The 19,650-nt window shown below is 38.7% G+C and overlaps 1 protein-coding gene across 2 annotated transcripts in view; it reads right to left on the bottom strand.

Annotated features, from left to right (window-relative positions):
* The window catches only part of DSCAM (DS cell adhesion molecule), a 627,413-nt gene that overhangs the window by 505,327 nt on the left and 102,436 nt on the right, over nucleotides 1–19,650 (bottom strand). For both annotated transcript variants that reach the window (XM_039513797.1, XM_039513791.1), the window contains exon 3: nucleotides 18,095–18,241. In XM_039513797.1, coding sequence (XP_039369731.1) covers nucleotides 18,095–18,241 — 147 coding nt within the window. The remainder of the gene's footprint in view (nucleotides 1–18,094; nucleotides 18,242–19,650) is intronic.

Raw genomic sequence — 19,650 nt, 5'->3', positions numbered from 1 at the left:
CTGGAGAGATTAAAATGCAACTTGAATTCAGCAGTGCATATCATTTGTAAAGGACATGAGTCACAAAGAAGAAGGGAAAGAAGTCTCCAGTTTTAAATGCAATTCATTTTCACTGATTAAAACACAGACAATCTTCAGTTTTCTCTGACATATTTAGGGCATTTCTTAATACTTGTTCATACTGCTTCCTTATAGTGATTTATTACTAGGCAATATCACATGCAGTAAGAAAATACATCTAAATAAAATGAAGCAGCAAAAGGCAAACCATTTTATTTGATTTTTACTGACTATATTTATCAGCAGTGATTTCCCATCACATTTCTTTTAGCAAGCTTGACATTCTAACTTTTCCACACAGGGAACTCCACTCCAAGTCAAGGGAGTTCTGGCAATGGCAATCCGAGAGCATGCAGGATTGGGTCTACACACAAGACAAAGCAGAGGCATTCTCACCACAAAACTGTGGCCAGGGGCGGCTCCAGGCACCAGCGCTCCAAGCGCGTGCCTGGGGCGGCAAGCCGCGGAGGGCGCTTTGCCGGTCGCTGCGAGGGGGGCAGGCAGGGTGCCTTCGGCGGCTTGCGTGCGGAGGGTCCGCTGGTCCTGCGGCTTCAGCGGGAGGTCCGCCGAAGCCGCGGGACCAGCGGACCCTCTGTGCTTGGGGCAGCCAAATGTCTAGAGCCACCCCTGACTGTGGCCATTGTTCTCCCAGTTCTAATTTCTTTTGTGTCTTTGTTGGAGGTGATGGGGAAATGCACTGAGAAAACTTATAGGGTGTGAAACCTTTCTTCTGCTAATCCAGTATTTATAAAAGAAATATATGAAAATTAAGGCTCAAACCAGAGGACTACACATTAGGAGACCCAATTTCTGTTCCCAGCTTTGCCACAGAGTCTCAGAACTTGGGCATGTTAATAAAACTCTTTGGGTCTTGTCTGTTACAGCTATCCCCCTATTCCATTTTGTTTCTTACAGCTGTCCCCCTACTCCATTTTGTTTTTGTTCTCCTCCTGTGGCTGCCCCCCCCCCGGCTGTTAAGTTGTTTACCAGTGCCACTGCCCTTCTCAAAGGGAGGGCCCCTTAAGTTATTTAACAAGAGCCATTGCCCTTCTCAAAGGGATGGCCACTTGTGCTGCGTGCTAAGTGGGACCAATGCCCTGTTCAAAGGGTTAGTCCTGTTATCACCTTGTTAAACCTGGGCTTGGTGTAGGGTAGGCAATGTCCAGAGCTGCAAGACCTAAAGGCAAAATAGCTGAGCATATGAGTCATACCTGGGGGCTCAGAACTTGCCCAGACATGTTCTATGCCTACCTATAGTTTTTTCCCTGCCTTCTCTCCTCCCTGTAAGAAGGGGAACCAATCAGAGTTACTGGCGGGAAGCTGCCTGAGTTTGCCTTTATAACCAGACATTTTCTGATCAGACCTCAGAAAGGTTCCTGCATTGCTGCCTGGTCTGATCAGCCAGGGGTTCTGGGGGTCCTTTCTCCGCTCTCGTTTTATTTTTGAGCATACCCCCATTTTTTGAAACCCCCCCCCCCCCACGAAGAACAAATTGCTGCCCAAGAGATCTCCTGAGTATCAAGACCGTACCGAGCCTTCTGATGTTCTTGCTGCTTCTGCCTTTGCTGCTGCCTTGGGGACTGGTAAGAATCCCTCTGTGAAACTTTCTATACTTTTATTTTATTATTTTAGCTGCTGGCTCTGTCTCCCCAGCACACAGACTCAAGCTAAACCTTGGTCTGTGTCTTAAAACCTCTCTTAAACTCTAAAAATAAGTTTGTGCCGCTGCTAAGCTCTGCTCCTGTGGGCTTTGCCTCGGGCTCACTGCTTTCAGCTGTATCCACTGCTGCAGCCACCATCCCTTAGCTTCCTTGGGGGCTGCCTTGGGAGCAGTATCCTGGGCACATACCACTCTGCCCTCTGTAACTTCCCCATAGCATAAGGTGCACCATAGGTTTTGTTTTTTTAGTTTAATAAGTCAAAGTTTGTTAAGATTGTAAAGCTTGTAAGTTTCACCTGCCTTGCTATAGTTCGTTGTGTTGTTGTTCCGTATAGTTGCTTGTTATAGTTTTGCTTAGAATTGTGATATTTGTTGTTTTGCCTAGTCGTTGGTTAAGATAAATTTAAAAAGCCATTGCCTGGTTGTATTCTGTACCTGTTTTGTTACTTTGTATAAGCTGCTTGTCATTTTATATAAGTTTGATTAAGTTAGATGATAGATAAGGTTCTTGCTGCTCCAATCTCCCCCTCTGTGTACTTCTCCGTGTCTCCCGGTTGTAAACCCCTTGCTGCTTTTCCCCCCGCGCCTGCATCACCCTCTGAACTTCCCAAACCCCTTGCTGCTTCCCGCCCCCCCCCCCGCCCAACACTGCTCCGTTGTCCTTACCCCGCAGGGCTTCAGAGTCTCTCGCTGCTTGCAGCTGCACCTCTCATCAGTTGCCACTATCATTCACACCCCCCTCCTGTTTCTTGACCCAGCCTTTAAGTACACTCTTGCTATCACAGCCTCACAAATTAAGTCAGTACTTTTCTACATTGCATAATTTCACTTATCACCCATATTGTATTATTGCACTGTGATTCACATTTTACTTGTAATTATAACTCCCCATTGGTTGCCTCCACCTTTCTGATATACTTTGTATTTGCATTGATACTATTGTGTTACATTGTGTATAAGGCCACTACCCACTTAATACATTCTATCTAAGATTGTTGACCATTCTATATAGAAGCTACCAGTTTGTCTTGCATCTCCTTTTGGTATGTTTTACATTCCACACTGTATCTAGAGTTGTTCCTATATAAAGTTGAGTTGCTTATTAACTGTACTGTATCCCATTGTGCCAAACCCCACTTACTATACCCCACTGTTAGAACTCCCTACACTGTTCAATAAGAACCCCCCCACCATCATTGTCTATGTAAACACCCTATACACCCCATCCCATCGTATTTCATTGTTAAATTCCCACCACTTCCTTTTTCCTTTAATAAAGAAATTAATTGGCACCCCACCTGTGTGGTAATTGCTCCCCAAGATCCCATATACCTGCAGGCAGGGACAGGTCTCAATTTCTCCATACATAAAATTAAGATAATAATACTAATACCTCACAGAGCTTCACAGGGAGATTTTCAACTGATTTTCATCAGGACTTGTGTTCCTAAGTTCCTTAAGCACTTTTGAAAATGTCCCAAAGTACCTTAAGATTCTTGGATGGAAGGCCCTATTGAACTGCAAAGTATTAGTATTAATAATGCTATTCCAGTAACAAAATTATAATGGATATGAAAAACAGGGTAGGCAAAAGTAGTAGAGAATTTTTTAAAATCCTTTTAAAAATTAGCACAGCACCACAGAATGTACGTATTTGTCCCACCATGACATTTAGGGGAGATCTTTCTATTTTCCACCCTAAAAATGCTGAGTATTTGTTGTACCACTGGTTATACTATCTGACTTTCTATTTTTTTTTTGCTTCTGTTGCAAAGTTCTAAAGTTGCTTTTTGGCAAGGCATATAACTTCCACTTGGGTAGAAATGGTTGGGATTTTTCATTGAATGTTAAATATCAGCATGGGGTAATTTTCAGGGACAGAAAATTTTATGAAACACTAGTATGTTTATGAAACCAAAAATGTTTGAGAAAAAAAAGGCCATGAAGCTCACAAAACCTCTTACTTCACCAGTGTTCCCAGCCTTGCATTCCATATTTAAATATAACATGGTGCAAGTGTATTAGTCTTTGATACATTCCTTGTGTTTCACTATGTTCTTTTTTCCAATCTCTCCCTCACTCCATTAATTGCTTATGGTTTTTTATTGCAGGAGTACTGAGGAAGTTGAATGAGATTTCAGATAAATGAATTGCAATAAAAAGATTATTGTAAGTCATGCTGCATGCACATATAAAAATTATAAGAAGGCTGAATATACAGATCTAGGACTTCGCACAGATATTTTGTTTTAAATGAGAAATTTGCTTCAAGGCAAGTTATTTCATTTGTAAGGACAATTTCTTCTTTTTTGCACTGAATAGTATTTTATATAGTTTAATTCTTTTTAAAAATCCACATACTATTTTTTTACATTTAAAGGATTGCCATCACATGAAATCTAACCAATTTTTTAAAACAGGAGATAAAAGTCATTTTGCACATGGCACCAATTCAGCCAATCATATTATTGTGATAAAAATAAAAACACAGCACAGATTTTCTATTTTCAAATAAATGGTTCTCTTTCTTCTGTGTTGCCCGACTCTCACAGACTTGCATAAATGGACAAAGTAAACAGTATAAAAACAAAGAAAACCATCTCTCAATGACTGCTTTGAGGGTTACTTCCAGCAGTGTAGAAAAACACAGCACAGAAATGTGATTTTTATATTGTGTCCCTTTGAATAACCCCCTACATTTTATTATTTATATAAATACCAAGGTGTTTAAAAGACACAAAAATAACAAGCCCCAAAGACATTTTTTTTTCATTTCAAATTCAACTTATTCCCTGACTCTGAATACCTTTCTCAGAGTGTGTCTGTCATGTGGTGTCCTCCTTTTGGAAACAGATGTTTGGAAGGAATTTATTTTTTCCACAACAAATATGATCAGAAAGAAAAATGCTGTAAGTCAACTTTGTTTTCTCTGCTGAAACATGTAATCCCTGAACTGAGTTGCTCTGACCTTCCACAAGTAGCAGGGTGATCCTTCTCAGGGAATTTATGAGTATCACCATCTATTTGAAAAGAAAGCCCATGGATAAAAGAGGAAAATTAATTTGAATGTACAGTGAGAGTGAACATCAAGTGCTGGGCCATTCCCCAAATGGAATTTAGCCAGACTTGATCCTTAGGCAGAGAGCCAGAGATAACGTCCCACTGGTTGTACATGCTATATTTTTCAGAAGTAGATATATGTCGTGTGGGGAGGTGGGAGAGTCTCTTCCTCAAAGCAGGCTGACAGTAGGATTTAAAGACCCTGGAGCATTAATCTTATCAGCTGTCCATGTTACCAGATTCAAAACCAGGGCAGCAGTAAAGCTTAAGTTTTTGCTAGAGGAAGATATATGGAATGATCCACCTAAAACCACTGCAGTGTAATTAAGGATAAATCCTTCCAAAAAAAAATCTGATGAAACTAAAGTTTATAATCTAGACCACAAAGATCTATTGAAAAGATGAATATGTTAATTCATAATTAGTTTCAATCCGCTCATCAATTTCACTAGCATCAAATTACTCTCCACAGTGCCTCCCTCCCCACTTTTTATATATATAAGTTCCCCATGCTTCTGACAGCAATCCAAATTTGGAAGCCAGGGCTCAAACACACACATTTAGAAATCAAGCTTACTGATTGTGATTGTCTGTGATATACTATTCAGAACAGCCTACTCAGATGGGGAAGTTGGGTTGGTATTCATGCACAGGTGTGGATTTTTTTCTCCTGAGAGGTCAAAGCTCATACCCCACTGCACTGCCGCAGAAGTGCTCAATTAGACATGAGGACAGTGGCTCACCTGAGACATCAGCAGTGCAGACATGAATTTTTAACTCTTCTGTGCAATGAAGCATCAGTTGTTTTCAGTCCAATTCACTGCACGAGATGGAAAAATCTTCGCTTTATATCAAGCTAAAATTCTTGTATTAATTATTATCAATTTGAATAAAATTCAGATGGAGAAAAATGGCAGTACAGAGAAAGTTAATACACAGTTTTCTGTGAACTGAATTTGATTAGATGGTTTTAAATGGATTCTGAATGTTAGAAGAAAATATTGGAATAGACACAGGACCATTAAAATAGAAAAAAAAACAGGTAAGCACAGAAAGAAAGACTGAACTGAGATAGAAAAAAAAATAGTTGCCATAGATATATACCTACATACTTCATTTCATGCACTCATGATTCTCTCCGGCAGCTGCATGATTAATTCAAAGATTTATTGATTTTTTTTTCCTTGCACAATCCTGCTGACCTGCTTTTGTTGACAGGTCTGTGTGGATCATACTACTCTGTCAGCTGAAAGTATGGCATCATGTTGGTTTCCGTGGCCTGGAGTAAACATTTTTAGTAGTTCAACATAAATAGCATTTGAGTGCATGATAAAAACAAACACCCTTTGTTTCTAATTGGGCAGATATGAACTGAAAAAACAGTAGCCTAAAAGATGAGAAATATACTGAAAGTATAATGCATTTCTTTGTATTAAAATAGTTGTTTAGGGTTTTCCCTACAAGAAAGCCAACAGATTCAATTCTTCTAACAAATCACTAGAAAAAAAATGAGACAGCCTCTTACTGAATGCCAAAAAGTTTTAACTGTTATTGTGTATACACAGGATGATCAATTATCATCAAGCAGGAGGATAGTGCTTCCCCCAGAAAATTAGGAGTAAGAAGTTCTTGTAAATATTGCACAGACCACTGGTTGTAAAATGACCCGTATTCCTAAGTAATGACTGATCATCTAAAACTTTGACTGACCAAATATATACATTTTATTGGGGTCTGCATTTTGGAGACCAAAGTGGAGAAACAGAAGAAAAGCTGTTCTTATGATATTTTTAGCCACAGTGAAATCAGGAGGTACCAGATATCTCAATAGAACTGATTTTCTAGTGATCTTTTTCAGTTCAATTTTGACTCTCAAGAGAGATGGATGGATCAGAGTAAGCATCTGAATTTTGGATGTCTGTCTGTCTGAACCTCTGAACATTGAAAAGTTTATCCATGGCAACAGTACTACACCCATTAATGGGGTTATTTTACTTCAACCAGTTAGACTGGTCAAAAAACTTCACCAGAAAATACTATTTCAAGCTTAATCAATGTCAATGTCAGTTGTTATGAATTAACTCCATATCAAAATAAAAAACAGGTCAGACATCATTGCTAGTGAAAGTTTCTACATTTTACCACTTTGAAATCACAGCTAAACCACAAATATGTAAACTTGGAAGGATTAGATATTTATCACTAAATGCCAATTTCACCATACACACATCAATCAATACATATACATTTCCACCAATGATAATAGAAATTTACAGATAGGCAAAGTAAGAAAAAAGCTGTTTGAGAATTTAAGAGTTTGACTTAAGGATGTTTACTTTGTGTATTTTGACATATGATGTTGACAGTTTATGTTTTAATGGTTATAAAGTTTTAACTTTTTGAAACTCAATGTCTGCTGTCATTACATATTTTTTGTCTGACACCCACTCCCAATAATTTCCCACAACTGTGAAAATTTAAATAAATAAATAAAAATAGGGAAAAATGCTTTAAAATAAGCATTGGTATTCATTAAAATTATTAAAAAATAAAAATCAAATTTTTATAGGGGGCAACAGCTTTATGGTGTAATAGTTTCTGAGCAGTAAAGCATTATTTCATTAAAATGAATGAGCTGATACGTCAATTTCCTCCCTTCATATCAAATCCATCAGTAATCACAGGATGTTTTTCTCAGGTCACTTTCAGAATTTTGTTGGAATCATCTCGAAAACCCAGAGGATACTCAGTATCTATTCACCAACATATATAAAATTATGTAAATATCTAGGAGGGTAACAAGATCCATAAGTAGCTAACAGCATGGGATAATAAAAAAAATAATGCTATGATCACTATTTTTGATAGAATTGCAAAGTTAGGGCTAGATCCACACAGATGAGCACATCCATCTGCATCTGTATTACACATCATGGGATTGGGGCTTGAATGAGTAGAGCCCATGCAGAAATTATAGGCTTGGACAGTGTCTCACATGCACAAATTAAAGTCTTGGACAGGGCCTTGAACACATAAGCAAAGTCACATGGATCAAAAACTGTCTGAGGAATTGTAAATAAAGAGAAATAATAGAATGCAATGTGTCTGGTACAGGAAAGGAGTCCAGTGAGCGACTGTGACGTTTAATAGTCTATTCTATCTTAATTCATATCTTTAATAAAGATCCAGTGAAGGGGAGGGGTAAACACCATGTTAATTAAGAGTACAGAATATTTGGCAGTGCTATGAACTCCAGAAAAATGACAGAGAATAGGGAGACAGAGTTGCAAGAAAAATCTGGCAGGCAATAATATGTTATTTAACCTGGAAAAATACAGATAAATTCAGGTACGTCTGGGGGAAAATAATCCCATGCGTAGATATTTCCAGTGAGAGAGAGAAACATTGCTGAAAGTACCTATTCGTGACTGTGGATATCAAATTAAACATCAGTGTACAAAATAATAAGATAGCTCAAAAAAATCAAAACCAAAACCCAATATGGTTTGGCACTCACGTCTTGTAATGTGATGTATTGCGCAACAGGCTGCTAGGCCTGTGCTCAGCTCCATGAAGGGTTCTCCCATACATACTGTACTGCAGCATTGCCTTAGGCCATATATTAGAATCATCATGCAATAGTCTGAGAAGGTGAAAGCACCTTTCTTTTTGGCACAGGTCAGGCCCTAGAACATGGTGCTACTTTCTGGGCCCTTCAGTACCAGAAAGATGTGGACAAAACTGGAAGGAGAACTGGAAGAGAAATAAAATTGATTAAGGACTGAAAGGACTCAGTCATTTGGAAAAACTAATTATTATGCATATATTTATATTTGGTGAGGCTATAATGACTAGGGAGTGTGGCATGTAATTGCCTATTAATATTCTAAGGATGGTGATACAATAAAGGGAGAGTGTTGTAACGAGGAAGAATGGGATTAAATTAGAAAGATATATAGAGATTGAGTGTCAGGAAAAGCTTCCTAATATTTGAAGACCTGACCCAGGAAGAAGATCCTCACTATTTCTCCTTCCCCACTCGAGGAAGGAAGGAAGGGCAGTGCCCCTTCTCCTCTCCAAGGTACCCATGCCACCTCTTCTTCCCCTCCTTTTGTGCAAGATCCCTCCCCTAGAGAGGTTCGAATCCTGTCAATATTCCTATGCTCCTTACCTTTAAAGGGAAAAAGAAAAAAAGGCTGTGGAAGAAAGAGGAAGAGATGGGGTGGAGAGATTTAAATGAAGGAGAAGGAAAAATAAATAATAAAAAATGCCATTTGCTTCCTAGGCACTCTTCAGTACTGACCTATCTACAGTACCTTCACCCACAGCTGTGTCCTTTCACTTAGTGTAATACAGATAAACTAACCAAAGGTGGGGCAGATTTCTGCTCCCTGGATTTTTGGTACATCCCTTTATGATCGATCCCTTCCCCCTGCTCCAACCTCCCACAGGCATCCATCCACATTCCCAATACTAAAAGGAAGAAGGGGCTGGGGGTGAAAAGTCTGAAAGGTCAACTATTACCCGGAAAGAAAATAACTGTGCTACTTATGTCCACTCCATCTGTAGCCACTCTAAGAAATACAAAACAGAACACTGCTCTCACAGCTCCAAACCCACCTCTTGCACATATGCTCTGCAATGCTAGCTCAACAGTAAAAAGCCATTCACTATGCATGATCATAAATCCAATGAACCCTCTTTCCCTTTGGCTACATTATCAAAACATGATTAGATGACTGCGGACCTGGTGCTAGCCCATAGCATCCCTCCAAGCTATTCCAGACATCACTGTGTCAGAGGGCCCGTACCAAAATCCATTGAAGTAAACAGAGACTCTCCCATTGAGTTCAGTGAACTTTAGACCAGGCCCAAAATGCACAGAAAGAGTATCTATCTACTCCTAAACAAGAAGAATCTTTCCTGGGAAAAAAGTCAGAATATTTCAAGTGTATCCCTTATTTGCAAGTCAACAAAATCTAAGTTAAAAGTCATGCCAAACAACTGACCTCCAGATCATGAAGGTTTTCCCAGAAAAGCTGAGAGTGACGGTGGAAGAATCCCAAAAACTCATTGCCTTAGGAAACTTCAGGCTCATGGAGATGACACATCTGATGCAATGGTCCAAAATTTTCTATACACCTATAGACCATGAATTGCCTGATCAACACATGTAATTGCTCACACCCTAATCTAAAAGTGGATATAGGAGATGGAAGTTCATCTCTATCTTGATCAGATCACTAACCCTGCCAATCAGACATCATAACACAAATTCACAAAGAGGAAACATTAGTCACCATGGTGTGTCATCAAAGCCTAACAGTTCCAGTTAAATTCCAAGGCTTCCTTATGAACACCATAGCCAACTCATGGACTAAGTAGCAGAAAGGCAGGTGAGACATTATTCCTCCCTGTGTCCTCTGCTATTGACACACTCATATCCAGACATATCCTCCCCCACCCACAGTTTAGCATGGTTCTCAGGATTATCAGACTCGGATACAATGTAACAGAAAATATAGATGGAATAGATACTGTATATCAGCCAGTGGGAAGATTCTCCAAAGAATGGGGGAAACGACATTGCTTGAGTCAGCTAAAACTGAACTACATAGTCACAGGAGAACATACCACAAACTTGGATTGGCAGGAGAGGTATACAAAACCTAACAGATCCTTCTCATCTCTAATTTCTATAATGTGGTACTCCCCTCTTTAAACACTACTACCAAACGTAGAAAAAGTTGCAAATGCAATAACCAGGCATTTCTTAAATAATGCGGTTCGTTACATTTCCCTAATGGTTCCTTAGGAAAATAAACTTTGTTGAAAGAGAAAGCTAAGAAGCAATATCAGTTTTAGAAATGAGTGAGCTTTACAATCTGCATGAAGCTTGGAAAATACATTGCTGTTGCAGCAAACTTAAAGTCCAATCCTGAAAAATGCTGAGCGTCTGAACTTCCTATTAACATCACTAGCAATCAACAGAAGTTGCAGGTGCTCAGCAACTCTTGAAATCATGCCCTGAAAAAAAGAAAAAGGAGGAGGAGTCTGGCTGTGGCATTTTTCTGTATAGTATTACAATTTAAAAGAGTATTTTAATTCCTTAGCTGCATTATTGATATTACGTTAGATTATTCAAAAACTCTACATATGTTTAAACTTCTTTTACTGTCAAAATTAGGTCTATCGATTTAGATTTTTATTCTGTTCAACTTGGACAATGAAAAATCTTAGAGCTAGAGCATTTGAAATTATGTTATATGGCTATTGATTGTTAGAGAGAAATGGGTGAATTCTGGATGCATTTAAATCTGGATCTCATCTTTGCATGTGGGACCATCTTCTATATTGACAATATTTCTAAAGGACTATAATTTATATAGAAAACTATCTACATTCATGAATAATATTCATCAGAAAATTTAACCTATTTTAGCCCTAGCACAGCGCTCACTATTAAGGAGAAAAATAATCACCCCAAGGACTTTGAGATGCTACCATGATCTCCAAATATAAGTACAGATCTTAGATACCACTATGTGGTAACTACTGGCAAACAGGACTGCTGACCATCAGTCACTGCAATTCATAGAACTCTTGGTGGAAAGAGATCCAAGAACCCTTGGAGACTTCTAAAGTTAAGACTTAAAGAATGCAGTGTAAATTATGCAATTCATTACATTAAATGCAGGCCATTGTGCATCAGTGACACATTCTCAAGCCTTGGTCCACTGTGTCTTATTTATGGCCCCTGGAAAGTGCAGGAGCTCAAAGACTCTACAGCTGTCATCCTCATATCAATCAAAGCCCTTCAGGAACTTGCTTACCTTTCCTAGTTCTATACCTTTCATTCAAAGCTGCTATTCTTTCACTGCTAATTAAATCCCCACAATAAATACTGTCCCTCTTCTTTTTGTACCTTTTTTTAAGTCATTATATTTTTCACACAACTCAGATCCTTTCAAGGTTTGTTATTAGACAGGAAAAATGGGGGAATTTACGCAGGAGGGTCCATGCACCTCTTGTTAACCTCATTAAACTACACAGGTCCATTAAAATCTCAAAAAACCCTCACAGTTCTCATCATCTAGCTAGCGTGGTATTCAGAATAAACAAAGAACAGGTATAAAGAATGTGTGTGTTTAGACTATATACAGCTACCCCTTCAAAAATAGAATATTGCAAATATTTTAATATAAAAATTTTAGACAATATTATTGAGCTGTTTTGTTTATATTTTTTCTCTTTCACTTCCATTTTCTTCTAATGCATATCATAGTACATCCTTTCTGCTGTCTTTTCAGTGTCTGCTTTCCCTTGTCTGTTGAATATTATAGAAAAAGCAGTCAAAGTTTCAATTTGTTTCTGTCTCATGCCGCTGTAACCCCCAGAAAGACAGGTTCTCTCTCACTACGATTACAGTTTATTTGACCTTCTCCCTTCCACTCTTTTCCTCACTTTTCCCCACTTAATCTTCTCCTTCCTTGTCCCTTCACTGTTCTCTTACACTCACCCCTTTTAATAATCCCCTTTCAGTCACCACTCCTGTCCTCCACTCATCCCAGGAACTGATCAACAATTGAAGGGGTATGGAGCTACTCTTTACCCACCCACCCCCGGGAGAATCAATGACTATTTTGCCTTTGCCTGTCCTCTTCCCCGCCTGGCTATGCTGTTTGTTGGGGCTGCCTGAAGTACACAGAACAACCGTTCGGAACTGAGACGGAGATCAGAACCAAGCATTAGTCCCCTTTTGGTGGCTGAATGCAGAGGATGGGGGGTGGGGCAGCAGTGGCAGCGGAAAACACAACAGCATCATGCATTACACTTTGTTTTCAGTTGTCAATGCACAGATGAGCTTTACTGTATTCTTTAGGCCCTTCTGGAAAAATGGTTTTCAGTAGTTGCAAAATCAACACAGCACAGTGCCAGATTCTAATGGAGTGGCAATCTGTGGGGGTAATTTCATGAGGGAAAACAGTAAGGACTAAGAAGAAACTTTGTATGTACAAAGTTAGCTAGTAGTCACATGACAAAGGATTACTTAAATTTTCGTGTTTAGTGTGACCTGCAAGTCATGATTCACTAAAAAGCATGTGTGGGTCTCAAAGATCTAGCTACAATACTTAAAGACAAAAGTGCAAGTCCCTCTAAAATTGCTCCAAACTACTGTAAATGTTTCTATTTTTCACATTTCAAATGTTGCTAGGCAAAGCCTGTATTGTGGGGGGAAAGTGATTAAGAATTGTTAGTGCTAGGAAAGATGGATGAGCAAATACCTGTCTGAATGGATATAATTTTTCTATTTGTAGTTTCTAAAATTGTTTTTATTTTAAATTTTCACTGAAAAAATTTGTGGAAAAAAGTTTTCATGACACATATTCACCATTTTTATTAAACATAGGCAACTATTGCTTTAAATTAAGGGCAATCTGTTAGCAACAGAGCTCCAGATACGGTCCAAAACTCTCTTCTGGGGATGCCTTCCAGTGGCCCCCTACCCCCTCACCTTTGCACTAACCCTGATCCATGGCATGAAACCAGAACCAGGAAACAGAGAAAGGTCTCTTACCAGCAGTCCTGTGCATTACAGCTTTATTACACACAAAAGTTCCTATGGGCAGCTTTCTGCTCTCAGATAACTTCAGTGGGACTTCCTTATGCACAACCAAAAGCAGAATCTAGCCAACAGATTATAAAGTTACAGAGGTCTAGCATGTTGCATCATTATGAAACCAACAAGGCTCCTACTGTGCCTACACATATTTCCTAAGTGTTCTTCTAAAAAACTAGATTTTGGTATATATAATGAGCAGCAATGCTTTTAAAGACAAGCAAGCATGCAGAGAGTTGGTTTTACATAGAAAAAAGGACACCTAACATACTGTGTAATAGTGCAACAAAGAATCCTGTGGCACCTTATAGACTAACAGATGTTTTGCAGCATGAGCTTTCGTGGGTGAATACCCACTTCTTCGGATGCTCTTGCATCCGAAGAAGTGGGTATTCACCCACGAAAGCTCATGCTGCAAAACGTCTGTTAGTCTATAAGGTGCCACAGGATTCTTTGTTGCTTTTACAGATCCAGACTAACACGGCTACCCCTCTGATACTGTGTAATAGTGGAGCATCTGAAACAAGGATGGTGGCTCATTTGCAAGTCCCTTTATTCTAAAATTCAGGATGGGGTCTCCATATATTTTAGTATCTGAAATGTTCACTCTAGATTATATCTGAAAGGACTGTATGCAAGTGTAACGAATTCAAAAGCAAAAATCACTCTTCTAAAACTAGAACATGCAGCACCTGTTAGCATGCTGGCTTGTTTATCTTTTTTAGGAAGTCTCACAATTCCCTCCATGGGTCTACACTTGCTGTCTTACGTGTGTGTTCTTCAAAAGATAATCCTTATGGGAGATTTTCAACTTTCTCCCTTTTATTGTACTGTATACTTAGTTTTATCCTACTGTTTCCATAGCATTTTGTCTAATACAGTCTGTGATAATCTCCAGTAAATATACATCCCTAGCAGATTCCTTGTAGTGGTTTCTGCTCATTTTAACTTTCCTTTCTGATGACATCTGCTACTCACTGATAATCAGCCACATTTCTCTTTTAATCCTATCCTGTCACTAATGTATTAAATTGTCAGATGCAAAAACATACTATTGCCTATTTCTTTTCAACACTTCACAAAAGTTGATCAGACACACATGGGAAAGTTGTTCTCATATTTGGTACCTATGTTAGTATACATTTTCCCTCAAAATATTGATCACTAGTGGAAAACAGATCAATAGTCCTGTTATGTCTTAGCATCCTATTCATCAGCACTGGGAATCCAAGACTTTGAGGTTAATCAATATTCACCATTTGAGTTCATGGCCATATTATTGTTGAATTGATCAAGGAGAGAAATCAAGGCAATTGTCTCATAAAACACATCACTTTTTTAAAAAGCTAGCACTATCAAGCTGCTGCTAAAGTACTGTGATAGTAAACAGCAAACCCTACAGTCATTCTAGTTAAACTGGACTGATGTTCCCTGCCTCCCTTTAACACTGGTATTGAGGAGTTCATCAGAACAACTGTAATTAAATATAGACTTTATATTTAATCTGTACTGTGACAACCTCAGGAATTAGATTCTCTAAGTTATTTTATATGATATGGCAAGATACACTAAACAACCTTTTAAAGAGCATCAGTTTTAATGGATAGTTTTTACTTGCTTTGTGACTGCACACAATTTTTTTCAAATATACTACTGTAGGATCAGAGCCATGATAAATGTATTAAGTCTTCACTTTTAATGGCTTGCTGTACTGTTTCTAAAACAAATAAGTTCCAGATGTAATGGCTTATTAGGCCAATCCACCCTATCCAGCTCATGGAAATGCAGTTCCATACTTTTTTTCTTCCAGGGACATAACCAGACTGGATTTAATGGAGGAACAAGACACGGACAGGAATGAATGGTGATACTGTACTGCTCTCTGTGTCTATAAAGATGCTTTGGGATGAGAAGAAGATATTTAATGGATGCAGCTTCATCAATTAAAAAAGTCAAAAGTCCTATGAGAAAAAATCTTTAGGCCCAGCTGATCAATAAAGGCCTATTATTATGTTCCTTCATAAGAACAAAAGAACGGCCATACTGGGTCAGACGAAAGGTCCATCTAGCCCAGTATCCTGTCTTCCTACAGTGGCCAATGCCAGGTGCCCCAGAGGGAATGAACAGAACAGGTCATCATCAAATGATCCATCCCCCGTCGTCCATTCACAGCTTCCGGCAAACAGTGGCTAGAGACACCATCCCTGCCCATCCTGGCTAATAGTAATTGATGGACCTATCCTCCATTAATTTATCTAGTTCTTTTTTGATGCCTGTTATAGTCTTGGCCTTCACAACATCCTCTGACAAGGAGTTCCACAGGTTGACTGTGTGTTGTGTGAAAAAATACTTCCTTTTGTTTGTTTTAAACCTGCTGCCTATTAATTTCATTGGGTGACCTCTAGTTCTTGTGTTATGAGTAAATAACACTTCCTTATTTACTTTCTCTGCACCAGTCATGATTTTATAGACCTCAATCATATCTCCCCTTAGTCATCTCTTTTTCAAGCTGAAAAGTCCCAGTCTTATTCATTGCTCCTCATATGGAAGCCATTCTATACCACTAATCATTTTTCAGTCACTAGAAGGACAGATGTTGAAGGCAGAGGCTTGACTAACTAGGTAGACTGTTTCTATGTAGTATGTAGTCATTGTGGCTTCAAGAGGTGCAGCATTTCCCTCTACAATAGTAGGGAAGAGGCTGCAGAAACATATATTGTACTCTAGACTTCAGAATTATGAGGAAAATTGAGCCATCCAAAGATGTGGTGGTGTTCCAACAGGGTAGGAATCAGGCTGTGAGGAGACAAGTCACACTGGTGAAATTTTTCAAGATGTTCTGAATTGATAATTGAGAATGAAGGACCTTTTAATAATATTAAATTATCTAGCTTAATAGACTATTTTAAGATTAAGAGAAATTAAAAAGAAACCCATGTAATTATCTGTTTGGTCATTTTAATTGTATTATATATTCTTTTAACAGGTTACAATAATAATAAAGATATTTGTAACATTTAATGGCTCAATCCTGTTCTTTAATGCATGACCACAAATCACATCATCTGTATTTTATTTGCGATCCCAGAGTCTCAACTACTATAACTGGATCTGGGGAGGCAGGTCCCTGTGTTCAATGGCAGTATGCATGGGTGCAGGTTTCTACCCATGAATATCAGATAGTTGGATCACAGCCCACATGGGACAATGTAAAAAAAATGGACTAAAGTGGATTTAGTGCACTTAAAAACTATACCAATATCAGTGGACAAGGTGACTGATCACTTAAAAATACAACATTTCTGTACCAAACGAATCTATTTTCATATTGTTTCAAAAATATCTATGAAGGGACAAAACCTTTTAAAAAATAGTTTTACCACAGACAGGAAGTCACATTTAGAAAACAAGGTATATAGAAACAAAGAATTCCATTTCTATCAGCACCACGTTTATCCAAAATGGAGGGTGGTTAACCTAGGAACTTACAATCTTCAACTCATTTCAGCACATACTGTAGCATAGTATAAACACATTCTTAATATACAATGCACTGACATTTAGCTCTGATTATTGTCCCATTGCTGCAATACTCAACAGCTGTACTTTCACATCCTGTGCATGTACATCATTTACTTGAGCATATAATAGCAGATGTATTCTGTGTTTATCCACATAATACACATTTCAGCTGTAGTACAACAACATGAACTTTCCATGTGATATAGTCTCTATACACATATGTTGTTCTACGGATTTCTTACATACTATTAGCTAGAAAATGTTGGATTGCTTCGGTGAAATCCTGGTTCCCCTGAAGTCAATGGTAGAACTCCCACCATTGACTTCAATGAGGCCAGGATTTTACTCCTAGACCCGTTTGTGAGGTTAAATCAGTTCAATGGGAGTCTTCTTTTTTTTTTTTTAAAAGGGCTCTTTGCTGCATCTATACATACTTTCAGTACATACTGTAGATGTTTTGCGGAGTCCTAACTAGAAAATTCAATTATTTTCATGACAGTTTGCAGTTTTCCAACAGCAAAGTAAATTTTCTGTATACACAGCAGTGCAGATAATTATTTTTATAAACATAAAGTTTAATGTCAATATATGCATAAATATATTTGGCATACATCAAAAAGTTTATTATATTATGTCTGTGGATAGTATATAAGCTTTCACACTATGAAAGCTTTCAAATGTTGTCTATAGGCATACCTGGTACAAAAATATTATTGAAATATGGGAGTCAATTGCACATATCATTTAAAAGAACCAAAATAAATGTAACTCGAGATTTCTTTTACTCCATAACTAACTTCACCACTAGAAAACAATCACAAACCAACAAACAGATTATGACACCCAAAACAAAAAATTCTATGGCAAACAGAATTTCCTTTTAAAAAAACATCAAGTCAACACACGCCACAATGCCAAGAAATTCTGATTTCGTGTCTAGTCTAAAACAAAATACATGTTAATTTCCCTGGGAGCAAGCTAAAAAAAGCCAGAGCTGTCTCAAAGCTTCAAGTCACACCTAATCACGAGGATGCATCAGAGCTAAATGTGCTATACATAATTACAGTGGAAAGATGAAATATCATTCAGTTATAATCAACACAAAGGAACCACCGAGCATTATGGAAAACACAAACCATATCCAATAGGGAAAGATAGCCATTAAAGCCTACCTGAGACAAGTGAGACTGTGTCTTTCTCCCAAGAGACAACAGTGATGTATGCCTCCACAGAGGAGGGGATAATGCACTTGAAGACCGCTACATTGCCTCTCATGGCTTTCTGGTCCTCCACACGGACTGTGTAGGGTTCCCGTAAAACTAAAATGGAAGAATAGTGAGTTTTTGTTAATGAGTGAGATGGTAAAGCCAAGGTAGAATTAAATAGAAAGAAATCCTGTTTGGAAAGACAGGTGGGTATCATTTCCCCAAGGACTGAATGTAAACAACACATTTCCTCGGCCTTTATAAAGGAAGTCAGAAGATGAGCTCATGCCCATCACTCCTTTCACTTTCACATGCCTTACAGCAGACTTAGTCAAAGCCACAAACCCAAAATGGTGGGATCATGCCCTGCTCCAGTTCTTGCATTGATCTTGCACAATTCACCCAGAATAAAGACAAATTAGGCAGGCAAGTAAAATATTATTAGACTTTCTTCATCCTAATGGCAAGGGTAAGAAAGTAAATTTTGTGTCTTGGCTGATAAATCTGTGATAATTTTACACTGCTGATCTGAAGAGTCTTCCTGAAAGAACTCCAAGATCCTCTTGCTTACTCCAGTAGTATACTATACCCCATCACATTTCAGTGTTCATCCTCTAGTTAATTCTAGGTGTAAGGGTAAAATCATTTCCCAAAGGAAACAGTCTCCACATGGAAAAAATGATGCTCTGTTTCATGCCAGCTTCTTTAGGTTCTTATACCACACTTCCTTCAGAAGCAGGGTGTTCTACTTTGCCAGAGGGAGCACAGGCTCCCCCAATACTGGTGGGAGATTCCCATATGGTGGTTCTGTTGAATTAAGCTGCCAACCTTCTCTTGGTGTGAAGATAAGTGAGACAACCAGAAGGATATGAGAGAGAAATTTAGGATGGAGGAGAGCGAGAAGAGTTGAAGGTGCTAACTATGGACTCAACAGAGGTGAGTGAGAAGGAAGAAAGGAGGGTGCTCAGATTTGCAGAGAAGTGAAGCGTGTTAATAGACTGAAGGTCTCAAAGGTTGAGCAGAAAAGTGAGAGCGGAGGTGGAGTGGGCAACACTGAAAGAAATAAGGTAGTGATCACAAAAGGGAAACTCTGATAGTGAGGTACATTAGTGGGAATAGTACTAGTGACCCAGCTGGCAGCTTGGAGAATTGATCCAGAGATGAAGGTCAAAGGAAGATGGTAGGGAGTGGAAGAGGCAACAGCATCAACCAGGTCAATACAACAGCTGAGCATTTTTGTGGTAGGGGGTGGAAGATAAATGGGAGAAGAGGAAATCCATGCACTGTAATCAATGAAAAATAGAGATGAGAAGCCTGTGGACAGTAACTAACAGGAGAGGGAGATAGAGATTAATGTCTGATGGAGTACAGTTCAGAAGTGGAAAAGGTGAGAAGTGGCATGAGGGAGACAGTAGGAGCTCAATATCACCATTGCTTCATATCCGGGCTGTGTGAGAAGAGAACACTACAAGAATGCAGCTACAAAAGAGGTGTTGGAGAAGGGGAAGGCCAGTTTCAGTGAA

This window comes from Mauremys reevesii, linkage group 1 (genome assembly GCF_016161935.1).
Source record: "Mauremys reevesii isolate NIE-2019 linkage group 1, ASM1616193v1, whole genome shotgun sequence".
Classification (NCBI taxonomy): domain Eukaryota; kingdom Metazoa; phylum Chordata; order Testudines; family Geoemydidae; genus Mauremys; species Mauremys reevesii.
Note: the sequence above shows the minus strand (reverse complement) of the source record. Positions and strands in the feature narration are given on the sequence as shown.